The sequence below is a fragment of the Kogia breviceps genome, chromosome 10 (assembly GCF_026419965.1).
Source record: "Kogia breviceps isolate mKogBre1 chromosome 10, mKogBre1 haplotype 1, whole genome shotgun sequence".
Lineage (NCBI taxonomy): Eukaryota > Metazoa > Chordata > Mammalia > Artiodactyla > Physeteridae > Kogia > Kogia breviceps.
The window spans coordinates 70,659,217-70,671,467 of record NC_081319.1 but is presented as its reverse complement, the minus strand read 5'-3'; the positions used below and the strand labels follow the sequence as shown (position 1 = coordinate 70,671,467).

Sequence of the window (12,251 nt, the reverse complement as noted above, 5' to 3'; positions counted from 1 at the left end):
ATTAGTTAAGTTTTAAATGGTCAAATGAGTTGGGGCATGCTGGGACATTCCCTCTATGGTAAAGGACAAGTTATTATACTGTGGACATCTTACCACTAAAAAGGGGCATAGCGCTCGTGGCCAATAAGGGTTTTGGAGGAAGTATACTAAATACTGCTCCAGCCCATATACTGTATAACTTGTTTAAGTGGAGTCCAGAGCAAAAGAGGCTCTTCAATAGGTCCTTGATATGGGGCAAGCGCTTGGGATGTATGACCCAGCATATCCCACGATACTAGAAATATCCATGGGCGATAAGTAAACAGTGTGAAATCTCCAAAAGCCCCAATGGCAGAGCCTCATCTCAGACCCCTAGGATTCTGGAGCAAAGCCGCGCCCTGTACAGCAGAGTTATTCAGCATCTGAAAAGTAGTTCTTGGCCAGACTGCACAATCCAGAGCAAACAGATCATTATTGTTTTAAGCTACTAAGTCTTAGGGTTGTTAACTATGAATAGGTAATCAGAAGATGTATGTAAGAGTACTTTGTTCTTTTTAATGTCATATAGTGTTCCAATATATACAGATACCACAATTTATGTATCTTTTCTTATGTTCTGGACATTTACGTTGTTTCTGGTTTGGCTCTGTTATGAATAATGCTGCTATGAACATGTCTTTTGGCAGAAATGTGTACTCATTTCTCTTGAGAACAAACCTAAGAATAGAATTCCTGGTCACGGGGCAGGCATGAGGGGAGACATCTTTAGGAGATATTGCCAAAGAGTTTTCCAAAGTAGTTAAAATAGTTTATACTTCCATCAGAAAGTATAAGAGTTCCAGTTGCTCCATATCCTTGCCAACGTTTGGCATTGTCAGTCTTTTTCAACGTAGTCATTCTGGTAGGTGTGTATCTTATTGTAGTTTTAATTTGCATTTCCCTGATGAGTAACAATATATTCTTTACTAAAAAAACCACACACATAAGAAACCAAAATACTGACAGTGGCAATCTGCAGAGGTGTGATGATTTATTATTTTGTTTTGTTATTGCTGTCTGCTTTTTGTTCTGTAGTCTTGGTCTTTCTATTTGCTAAGCTTTCTGCATTTTTAAAATTTAAGTGCTTAATTTTTTTAATTATAAAAACAATCCAAAAAACCTCCACCTACTTGTTCTTATAAATAACAAGGTATATTGACAACAACAGTAATATTACAAGTGAAGTCACCAGAAATATTTATTGAGCACCTACTGTATACACAGCACTGTGGGAGGGGCTTTGAAGGACACAGGGCAGTACAGGACTTATTCTCTGCCCTTGAAAGGTTTACAGTCTAGGTGGAGACAGAAGAACCAGGACATACGGGAGCCAGGAGAAAACAGTCCAGGCCAGGATGTTACAGGAGCTGGAAGGTGTCTGGGGTCAGAGCCACCAAGTGGTTCAATGCCAGGAAAGACAACAGCTCACAGCTCCCGGGCCCATATCCACACACTTAGTGTGCCCTATCCATAGCCTCTACTCCCGCCATCATAAAACACCTAACTCCTTGTTCAGTTGCTATTCAAAGTGCAATGAAATGGGGGAGGGGTGGGGCAAATGGAAAACGTCCTTGGATGAGTTCCAGGGGTTGGCGTCACAATCTCCCTCTTGCTCCTCACCCACATACCCCTCACACAGAGAGATCCCCATTCAAGGAGGCCTGTCTGACCATCCAGGACCACCACCCCAAGAGCTAAGAGGAGGGGGTGGTCACTGCTTGAGCTGCTTGAGGTAGAACTGGGGAACCCTACTTCTAGCATGCCCCTTCCCCTTCCAGTCCACTGAGTTGGGGGGACAGGCACCCCGGAGCTGCCACCCAGGGCTGAGAAGGTACAAAAGGGAAAGGACATGGAGGAAGGGAGAGGAGCAGAGAGGGACTGAGAGCCCAGCTGGGAAAGAAGGGCCTCTGGGGCTCCTAGAAAAGTGCAGGGGAAGACGAAGCCAAACACTGAAGCCGGCTCCCCCGCAGGTGGAGGGGAGGTGGGGGGTCTGCTACGGGACCGACCTTCCCCACGCCTTCACGGGACCAAGGTGGGGGTTATCAAGGGCCACGAGGGTATCAAATCCCCAGCCCTGTTTTAGGCTGTGCCCACTTCAAGGTCACCCTGCCCAACCTTAGAGGGGAGTGAGGGGACCTCAAAGTTTCGATGATGCCCCCCACTCTGTTGGGTCCCCTTCAAAGTGCTATCTGTTTACTTCTCAAATTACAAGGATTTCAGGTCTGAGAATTCGGGGAAAGGGGCAGAATTTTGTAACACCCATCAGACGGTGAGGGGAGGGAGCCAGGTACCTCCAGAGAGTACCACCCAGTGGGTGAGGGTCGTGCCAGCCTCACCGTACCTCAGGGAGAGAGGAAATGGACAGCAAAGGATGAGGAGGGCTTAAATAATAGTTCACATAATAAAAATACCTAGCACTCTAATAAGCCTATTTTTCTGCTATCTAATTTTTTTTTAAATAATTCTAATGCCAGAGGCTGGGGGTATGGGGAGGGCGGGGGCAAGCAGGGTATATACATGAGGAAGAGTTTAAATTAAAACACAAATAATAATTAAGACACACAAACTGAAGGAATCAGACAAAAGATGTAGAAGAGGCCTGCAGTGGCCCCCTTGTTTCCAGGAGGACCTAGCTTCCATCGGCTGGGTTAGGGCTTCCTCTTGGAGCTGATCAGCCGGCGTTTAGAGTGATAGAAATCTGAGGAGAGAGAACAGAAGTCAGCCAGGCCAGGAGGAAGAGGGCACAGCAGAATCACCCATCCAATGCAAACGGCAGAGGGACCAGGGACCCCTACCCAGGGCCAGAGGGACACACTGCCAAGTACAGGGAAGAACTCTGGCAACTTCTGGCCCATCTCCCAGAGGATCATTTCCAGAGCAGCCCACAGCGCTTCACAGATGTGATTAATAATAGGACCTACGCCCATGGTCCGGCTTTAAGTCAAGCTGCCCTACACAGTAGCCACTAATCCTCCTATGTGGTTATTTAAATTAACTAACATTAAACAAAATGAAAAATTCTATTCCTCGGTCACACTAGCCAGATGTCAAGTACTTGGCGGCCATATGTGGCCAGCTGCACTGGACATTTGCATCTTTACAGAGTTCTGTTGGATAGCACTGCTCTGGGGATTCCATTAGATAATCCATGAAAAGTGTTCTGCACAATGCCTGGGCCGTATAAAGTTAGCTATTATATTATTATCATTATTGTTAGTTCTGACCCAACTGCAAATTAGCTGTGGGATTCTTGGCTGCATCTCTCCAAGCCTCAGTTTCCTCACCTATAAAATGAGGATAACACTGGTATGGTGCTCTGAGGATTAAATGAAATGCTCTCTAAAAGACTTTGGTTGACGGGGAATTCCCTGGCGGTCCAGTTGTTAGGACTCCATGCTTTCACTGCCAAGGGCCCAGGTCCAATCCCTGGTCAGAGAACTAAGATCCTGCAAGCCGTACATGGTGAAGCCAAATAAATAAATAAATAAATAAATAAATAACAGTAATAATAATAAAATTTTAAAGTAAAAATTAAAAAGACTTTGGTCGAAGGCCTGGCATACTTAGTGTTCAAATGTCAGTATCATTCATTCAGTTTTCCTCAAGCACCTGCTACGTGTCAGACACCATCCTAGGTGCTGAGGATTCAGCAATGAACAACAGATTCCTTTCTTGTGGAGATAATATCCTAGCTGGGGAGATGGACAATATCAAGATAAGGAAGTAGCTGTTGATAGTTTAAAAAGTGCCAAAAAGAGAAAAATAGGCAGGGAAGGGGGGTTGGAGGTGTGTATGTGTGATGGGGAAGGGGAGTTAAGTTTGAATGGGACAGCCAGGAAATTCTCATTAGCTTTCTCTCCACTGCAAATTCATTGCGGGACCTTAGGCAAATCATTCTACCTCTCTGAGCCTTGTTTCTTTGTCTACAGAAGGATGGCAAGAATGTCCTATGGTATAGGATTGCTATAAGGACTGAAAGAAATCTAGAAACTTAGCAAAGGGCCTGGCATATAATCAATGTTCCAAATAAATGTTAGCTGGTTGGTCTTGGCAGCAGGCTAGCTTTGTGACCTCAGGCAAGTCACTTCCCCTCTCTGGGCCTGTTTCCCCCTCTGAGGTACGAGGAAGCTGGGACAGATAGTTCAGCCCTTGCACCGTGAATTCTGGGAGTCTTGATCCCTTGCAGTATCCTTCTCTGCACTTGTCCTCACCTGTCATGCTGGTCTGTCGCCGTTTTCGTCCCTGGGAAGTGCCCGGCCCTCCCGGGGACCCCTCAGCCCGCTCAGGGGAGCGAGGCACGAGGGTGCAGGACAGCGACAGGTCCACGTGGTCCTCCTGAGATGTCCCCTGCAGCAGGGCAGATGAGGTGCTCGGCCACTTGCCCCCTCCCAGGTCGTCCCGGGTCCCCCGGGGCCCTGCAGGCAGGTAGAGCTTGGGCAGGCCAAGGCCCCTCACGCGCTCCCAGGCGAAGTCACCCTCCAGTGGTGTCTCGGTGACAAAGTCGAAGTTCCATCGCTCTCGGGCCTCCTGCACACAGCTGGCCATCAGGGCGTCACAGTCCCGGCGCAGCTGCTCACTGTCCACCGGGCCAAAGAGGCGGCGGCACGCCTTGCTGCTGCGTGGGATCTGATGGGCGTCCCTGGATGGCTCTGACATGGTGCCTGCAGCTGGAACACAAGTAAGACCCTGGTCACCGGAGAAATCAGACCCTCCCTTACCCGGCCGTGCTTCACTCTGTAACCTCAGGAGAGGTCTTCTTACTAGAACGTGAGGTGAGAGGATCACTCTGGTTCCTTCCAGCTGATTTTCCCCCACTTCCCTCCCACAGGCTCTCCCAACCCCCCAGCAGCACACACAGGGTTGGGGCAGAGCTCAGCCAGCCTGGCACCCAAGGTCACTGGGGAAGTGGGCAGCTGAAGGGCAAGTTTATGTATGTCAACAAAGGCAGGTTTATTGCAATAGCAGGGATCAGGGTCCTGTTTACCACCAGGTATTATCAACTAAAATCAATTTGTTTTCCCCCCTGAGGTGTCCCTCATGGGTGTGAATGCCCCAGTATGTGTGAACTGCCAGAGTCCAGCAGTTTCCTAACCCCAGACCTGGCCAGGAGGTCAATTCCCAAGTAAATGGACAGCTCCTCGAGCCTCCTGAAACCCTCAATCTAGATGCTCATGTGGAGTAATCCTGCTCAGCTACTTAAAACTACCCTGGACTTTGGGGTAAAAAACACCTGGGTTCTAGTCCTAGCTCTGCCACTTACTATCTCAACTTTTTTTTTTTTTTTTTTTTTTTTTTGCAGTATGCGGGCCTCTCACTGCCGTGGCCTCTCCCGTTGCGGAGCACAGGCTCCGGACGCGCAGGCCCAGCGGCCATGGCTCACGGGCCCAGCCGCTCCGCGGCACGCGGGATCCTCCCGGACCAGGGCACGAACCCGTGCCTCCTGCATCGGCAGGCGGACCCTCAACCACTGCGCCACCAGGGAAGCCCTATCTCAACTTTTAAAAAGTCACTTAACGTCTTTAGGCCTCAATTTCCTCATCTGTAAAATGGGACTGCATGCAAGTCTAAAGAGCAGGGCTGTAGAAGCATGCTCAAGCAGTTGATCAGTGGGTCCCTCCAGGCAAGGCAGATGGAACAGAGTTGGGAGGCTGTATCTTGGTGGTTAAAAGTGAGGGCTCTGGAACCAGGCCACCTGGGTTGGAATCCAGGCTCTGCTGGGTGAAACTGGACAAGTGGCTTAACTTCTCTGGGCTCTATTTTCCTCATCTATAAAATGGAGACAGCAACAGTGAATGTCTCAGAGGACAGACGTGAGGATTAACAGAGTTAATGTAGATAATGTGCTTAGAGCAGTACCTAGTATATAGAAGCGCTTGGAAAATATTATTATTATTTCTCTCTGCCTTTACTTCTGCCTGAGCTCCTCCCCATCACTCCACCTGGGCCACTGCCTCCTTCAGACAGCAGCTGACAGGTGTTGTGCGCTGAGGGCCTTTCCCAAGGATGTCATCATGCAGGCAGCCTGGGGGTGAGGAGGAGCTAGGCAGGGCAGGGCAGGGAGATGACTTCTCCCAGGCTGAGCCACATCCTGCCAAGCACATCAGGTGACCTGAAGTCTAGACAACCTGGAAGCCCCTGCCCCATTTTGCCTGCATCCAAGGAACCCATTTTTCAGGCAAAGAAAATTAAAGGCACCGGTCTACCTGGTTCCTCTCCTCCCACTTCAGGAGAGGGAAAACTAAGGATGAGTTTGCCCGTGAGGGAGTGCTGGCACCTGCCTGCCCTGCTCCGGTCTGACTCCAGGATGAGCTCCTGCACAACTTTGACAGGGACTGGGTTTTCCAGGGACAAGTCCTGCTTTGCAGGCTCTGAGGGTGAAAGCTCTGCTGAGTGACCTCCTGGGACAGGAAGCCCTGAACCAACACCACACCTACCCCTCCCCACTCCACCTCTCACAGTGAGTGGACATCTCAGCTGATAGGGGAGGGGAGGCACTACGTGACCTCAGATCAAGTTAAAAGGGCAGGAGTGGGCTTCCCTGGTGGCGCAGTGGTTGAGAGTCCACCTGCCGATGCAGGGGACACAGGTTCGTGCCCCAGTCCGGGAAGATCCCACATGCCGCGGAGCAGCTGGGCCCGTGAGCCATGGCCACTGAGCCTGTGCGTCTGGAGCCTGTGCTCTGCAACGGGAGATGCCACAACAGTGAGAGGCCCGCTTACCGGGAAAAAAAAAAAAAAAAAAAAAAAAAAAAAGGCAGGAGTTATGAGACTTGCCCCAAAACCACACAGTTAAAAGGATCAAGGGCCACTGCCACATAGAGAGGAGTTACATAGTGCAGTGGGCAAAGCCCACAAATAACCTTTGCTCATTCTCTTCAGGGCAAGGATTGAGATTTATTTATATATTTTATGTGCCAAAGCCTGTTCTGAGAAGTTTACAAATATTAATTTTCTGAAAAAGTGGGTACATTAGCTCTTTTACTGAAGAGGTAACCAAGGCTCAGAGAAGTTAAGTAACTTTCCCAAGGTCACACAGCTCACAAGTGGCACAGCCAGAATTTGAACCCAGGCCTGAATGCCCTGGGTTCTGTGCTCTGGTGTTGAACCCTACTCCCTCTCTAATAGCTTCTAGGAGCTGAAGATGGGACCAGAATCCAGGCAGGGACCCTCTCTACTTCTGCCACCCCTTCCCTTACGGCTCTCATAGGCTCTCCACCAAAATCTTCTCTCATGCCCATTATTATAACTCCCACCTCAGAGAAAACAAACAAAAACCCTTGTTTTGCAAACAAGTAACTGAGAATAGCTTCCTTTGTTGGCCTTCGTGCCTTAGACTTCAACCATATTTTCATACCCAAATAAATGGTAAGCTCTCAGTAAACACTGCTGAACCAACAGGGTACTCCTTTTAAGAGGCGGGGGAGCGACCTCAGATCAGCACTGGAATAGCGGCGGGAAGCAAAGGCGGTGAGCCTCCTTCCGCGCGTGTTTGATATTAGCGCTGGGGCCAGAAGGGGGCGCTGGTCTACAGGAAATCACGCGCGGGGGTGGGAGGTGCGTGGGCAGAGCCTGGGACAGCGGCAGGGAGTTGTGATGAGTCAGTTTCCTGCCAAGAGCTCCCAGCCCGCCAAAACTTCGCTTCCACTCCGGCTGCACGTCACCCCCGGGTGGGGAGGGGGAGCGGGAGGGGAATCGGGAGCCGCGAACACGTCACGCTGAGCCAGCTAGGCTTCCGAAACCCCCGCCACTGTTGGGAAACCGCGCGCTCTCGCGCCGTCTCTTGTGACACAGGCGCGCGCGCGCGCGCACGCACACACACACACACACACCGCAAGCACAGGCGCGCCGAGATCTGGTCCCTCCACCTTATCTCCACGCCCAAAGCAGGGGATGAGTCAGATCCCTGGAAAATAAAAATAGACGGGAGCAACGAAAACAAAACCGCTCTTAAGTCCTCCCCGAAACGCAACTTGGAGGAAGGGAAGGAAGGAGGGAGCTGCCTGGGCGCCCTAAAGTACCAAACCAGTTCCAAGATTCTTGTCCCCACGGTGAGGGCGCGTGTCCCCCGGGGGCCCCTGACAAGGCAGACAAGGCGGACGCACCGTGGTCCGCGCTGGGCGGCGGCGCCCGAAGGGCGACTCGCCCTCCTGCTCAGCCGTGTCGCCCTCGGAGAGGGAATTCTGGACTAGGTTGCGGGCGCCCGGAGCCCCCGAATGCAGGCGACGGAGGTCCGGAGCGGCGTCGCACCCCGAAGCCCCATCCCTCAAAGACACGACCCCTCACCCCCTTCCTCCCTTGGCGGAGACTGTGTGCCCCGCCGCCCCGTAGAGCAGGGCTCGGCCCCCGCCCCTGAATCCGTCCGTCCGACCCAAGGGCAGGCTGGGCCGGGGTTCTCCCGGCAGCGGTGGGAGAGAGGTAGGTCCGGTTTCTGCGCTTCCCTAACTGACTGGCTGGCGCAAGTCCCCTCAGCGCCGGGCCGCGGCTCCGGGTCCTCGAGGGCGCGCCGCGGGGCGGGGACCGGACACCCGGTCCTGGACCTCCCGGTGTCCCGGCTTCCCTGAGAACACTCTGTGCCAGCCAAATAGGTCACTGTGCTGATGGGGGGGTGGGGGACAGAGACCGTGGAGAGGCAGGGAAGGGGACTTCTGGGGGAGCCGCCGTCTCCCAGCCCTGGAGGGGATCTGACCTCACCCGGCCCCGTTCCCTGGGGTCTTCTTGTCACCGTGAGTCACCTCCTCGCTAGCCCTTAAGGGACGTGTCCCGACACGTTCCCAAGGGCCGGAGACACAGCCCGCGCTGACCTCAGCGTCCAGCCTATTGGCGGACACGGCAGCGTTGGGGACCCAGACCTCGGTTCTGGGCCGGGATGGCACCGATTGGATCCGAGAGCCACCCGGGAGCGGATCCCAGATGAACCTGCTCGGCTTGGCTTTCCCCACCTCTCTCGGACCCCTCCGCGGACAGGGCTTCATCCCCACGCCGCAAGCGCACCAAGCCTGGGGCCCCGGGCTCACCCTCCGCCCGGCCCACGCCGTCCCTCTCCCCAGCTGAGCTTCAAGCGGAGGGAGCGTGGCGTTGATCTCTGGTATTAGAGCTCCCTCTTCCCGCCCGGAATCTCCGACACATCCCGCCCCTGTCCCACGCGCACAGATAGACTCCGGTGTGCGCAAAACCTAGCCCCAAGCACGGACCCACGCACGCCATTCACCTGTGAACACAGTACACACACGCCGCTGCGGACATACACCCACGGAGGTGCGCGGACACACACGCGGACACGCTCGGCTCAGCTCAGAGCCGCAGCCCGGATTGTCTCTTGCCTGCCCTGGCCCCCTCACCTCCTCTGAGGGTCTCGGTGTCTCAGTGAATCCGCGCCCAGCTCCTGGTCGCCCAGCTACCGATTCGGGCAGCTGCTCACACCTAAGCTGGCGCCGCCTGCGCTCTCTTTATAAAAGGGCTGGAGGCGGGACCGACCGCTCCGCCCACAGCGCGCCGGGGACCGGCCTCGGGGGGGACAACTACGGCTCCCCTGCGCTCGCAACAGCGCTCTGGAAACCTCTGCGGCCAACCTCGCGTGCTGCAGGAGGGCGCTTCCCTCCTCTCCACTACCCGTGCCTGGGTTTGTACACTTGACACATTTCCCCACGAACTGAGCCCCAAATCTGGTTTTTTCAGTTGGGGAGTGAGTTCCCGCTCCCCCGGAAGGGACGACATTGTTAGGACAGGACCGAGGAGCCCCCTCTCTGGCCCACCACCAACTGACTGTGGGCAAGGGTATACCCAAAGCAGCTGAATAGACCAAGAGGAGTGTCATTAATAAATAAAAATCCTTAAATAATTAAAAACAAAACACACCTCACTTTGCAATTCCCAGGAAAGCCCGACTACACCACCTCTATTCCCATGGATCCCTCACTACTCCACCTGTGCCCATTACCTGAGGCACCCAGAGACCCCAACGAAGCATTCTTGGAGGTCAGAAAGGGTTCAATTCCCTTTATTTCACAGATAAGGAAACCGAGGCCCACAGAACTAAAGGGATGAGAAGTTATTTGTCAAATGCTCCAGGGAAGAGAGAACTGGGCACACTGCTAAGAAAGGGCCAACCTGGTCTGCAGGGGAAATGGGACACTGAACTAACTTTCTCACCCCATCCTCCTCACTCCCTAGACCCACCTCCCTCTCACCTCAGCAGAAGAAAGCTCTGTGATTGCAGCAGATTTGATGGCTAGGAAGGGGAGAAGCATTTGGTGGGTGTGTTAGCTCCTGGGTAGTCCCCACACAGCCCACATACGCTGCTGGGAAACTGAGGCTCAGAGTTCAGTGGCCTGACTCATAACACAGCAAATAAATGGCTATGGTTGGAACATAGGCCTTTTGCCTCTCATCCAGAGCTCTCTGCTTGTTGCCCTCTCTGTTTCCGTGGCTCTAGAATGAGGGAAACGCTGTGCACCCCTCATTTCAAGGCAGTATACTGATGAAAGACAATTCTGGAAACGTCCACTGGTGCTTCTGACAGATACAAAAGCAAGTGAGGTGCCCCGCTGCTCCACACCCCTAGCCCCACTTGCACCCCACCTTTGCTTCCTTCCTTCACCTGAAACATTTGCAGTTTCTCCTTTTAAAAAACTGCAGAGAACAGAGTGTTAATCTGAACAGAAATCTACTAAGAAATAGAATCCAGGCTTGGAACAGCTACAATTACTGACATCTAGGGCTGTTCAGTGTCTGGAAATCTCTGCCCAGACATGCCCAGTCTATTTCCTCTAATGCAGCTGACCTCAGGGAAGACAGGCCTCCTTCTCCTCTACTGCTGAGACAGGAGCCTCGGTAGGGGTGGGAGGGCACATTACCAGACCCCCTTGCCTACCTAATTTTGCAATCAAGCCAGGACTTCAGAAGGGCCTCAAAAAGGCCAAGACCCCAGGACCAGCCCCCTCCTCCCCCAGTTCCACCCTCCCCACCTCCAACACACCCGTACCCACACCACCCAAAGGCTGGGTTGTCAAATGTCCAGCAGAAGACGGGCATATCCTCCTACTGCCTCGAATCCCCTTGGCTTTCAGACATTTCAAATAGACTTGACATTGTCTGTCTGTTTACTTTGGGAAAAAAATTTAATGAAGGCTTGTATTGAATTATTTAAAGTTTTGTGGTCCTGAGCTTCACAATGAAATAATTCTTTTTGTTGTTTTTGTTGGGAAGTGAATTTTTTTTTTATAACTTCTAGCTCACCACCACCACCACAACAGAATTCAACAAATATTTATTAAGCGCCTACTGAGTGTCTAGTACTGTTCAGCACTTTTAAAAAAAGTTCATACACTTGAATGTGTAGCCAGGTATGCTCTTAAAGAAGGACTTCTGCCCTGAAGAAGCAAAGAAGCGGGTTGTTAGAAGCCACACGCAAGATCTAACTCCCCAAACACACACACACACACACACACACACACACACACACACACACACACACACACACGAGCCCAGGCCAGTCCCAAGGGATCTGCTGCAAATCACATATTCTGTTCAGAGGAACTCAGACCACGGTCTCCCTAGGGTCTCCGGGGGTCTCCTGTCTCCTACCACACCCCTCTTCTCTGAAGGCAGGCAGCCCCAAGGACAAAACAGCCACTAGCTTCTTCTATGCCAGGGCTCAACATGTTAGGACATGTTCCTGAGGGCCTGAATGCTAGTCAGGACCACAGCCTGCTGCCCGGGCCTGCTCCTAAGGAAGGAGGCAGCTTAGGGATGTAGGGAGACTCAGCCTGAGAGACCAGAGGATACAGATCAACCCCCATCCAGGAGGGACCTGATGATGGAAAGGAAAGGTAGAAGCCCTAGCCTGAAGAAGGAGGATGTGAGGAAGGCTGAATGGTGGCCACAGGAGCTGCCCAGGAAGCAGGGGGAAGTGCTGGGAACAATGTCACTGTTTTCTCAGAAAAGGCTTGGGGAGTCCCTAACAGAGGCAGTCAGCTTTCAGTGGAATTCACCTCCACACAGGCTTCCAAGAAGTGAGACCCCCAGAGAAGAGGCAGAACAGAGACATTATTATATTATTGAGCAGAAGTCCCGCTTGCTTTTTTTTAAAGAAAGAATAAGATAGGGAGCTCCCCCAACTCTACCCCCCGACCTTCCGGGGGGTTTTACCCAGCCAGTACAAAGATCAGGATTGACCATACAGTGAGGTAGAGGAATTTGTGACAGAATTTGTGCCAAATACTTCCAGCTTCCCTG

At 52.3% G+C, this 12,251-nt stretch overlaps 1 protein-coding gene across 5 annotated transcripts; it reads right to left on the bottom strand.

Moving 5' to 3' along the window:
* Positions 1-1,198: 1,198 nt before the first annotated feature.
* On the bottom strand, positions 1,199-9,577 carry CDKN1A (cyclin dependent kinase inhibitor 1A). 5 transcript variants are annotated; one of them, XM_059076466.2, is made up of 4 exons: positions 9,356-9,444; positions 7,847-7,920; positions 4,230-4,685; positions 1,199-2,716 (listed from the first exon to the last, which is right to left on the bottom strand). In XM_059076466.2, exons 3-4 carry the CDS (start codon positions 4,672-4,674, stop codon positions 2,667-2,669), a joined length of 495 nt encoding a protein of 164 aa, XP_058932449.1. In that variant the 5' UTR covers positions 4,675-4,685; positions 7,847-7,920; positions 9,356-9,444; the 3' UTR covers positions 1,199-2,666. The 5 variants fall into 5 exon arrangements, with proteins under 5 accessions (XP_058932449.1, XP_066862201.1, XP_066862202.1 ...); XM_067006100.1 differs by having other exon boundaries at positions 9,226-9,439; XM_067006101.1 differs by lacking the exon at positions 9,356-9,444 and adding an exon at positions 8,120-8,507.
* Positions 9,578-12,251: the final 2,674 nt, after the last annotated feature.

Coding starts and splice junctions, on each gene's coding strand:
- CDKN1A (XM_059076465.2), bottom strand. CDS start 4,674: ATGTCAGAGCCATCCAGGGACGCCCATCAGATCCCACGCAGCAGCAAG. Junction 2,717..4,229: donor GCGACAGACCAGCATGACAG/GTGAGGACAAGT, acceptor CTCTCTCCTCAG/ATTTCTATCACTCTAAACGC.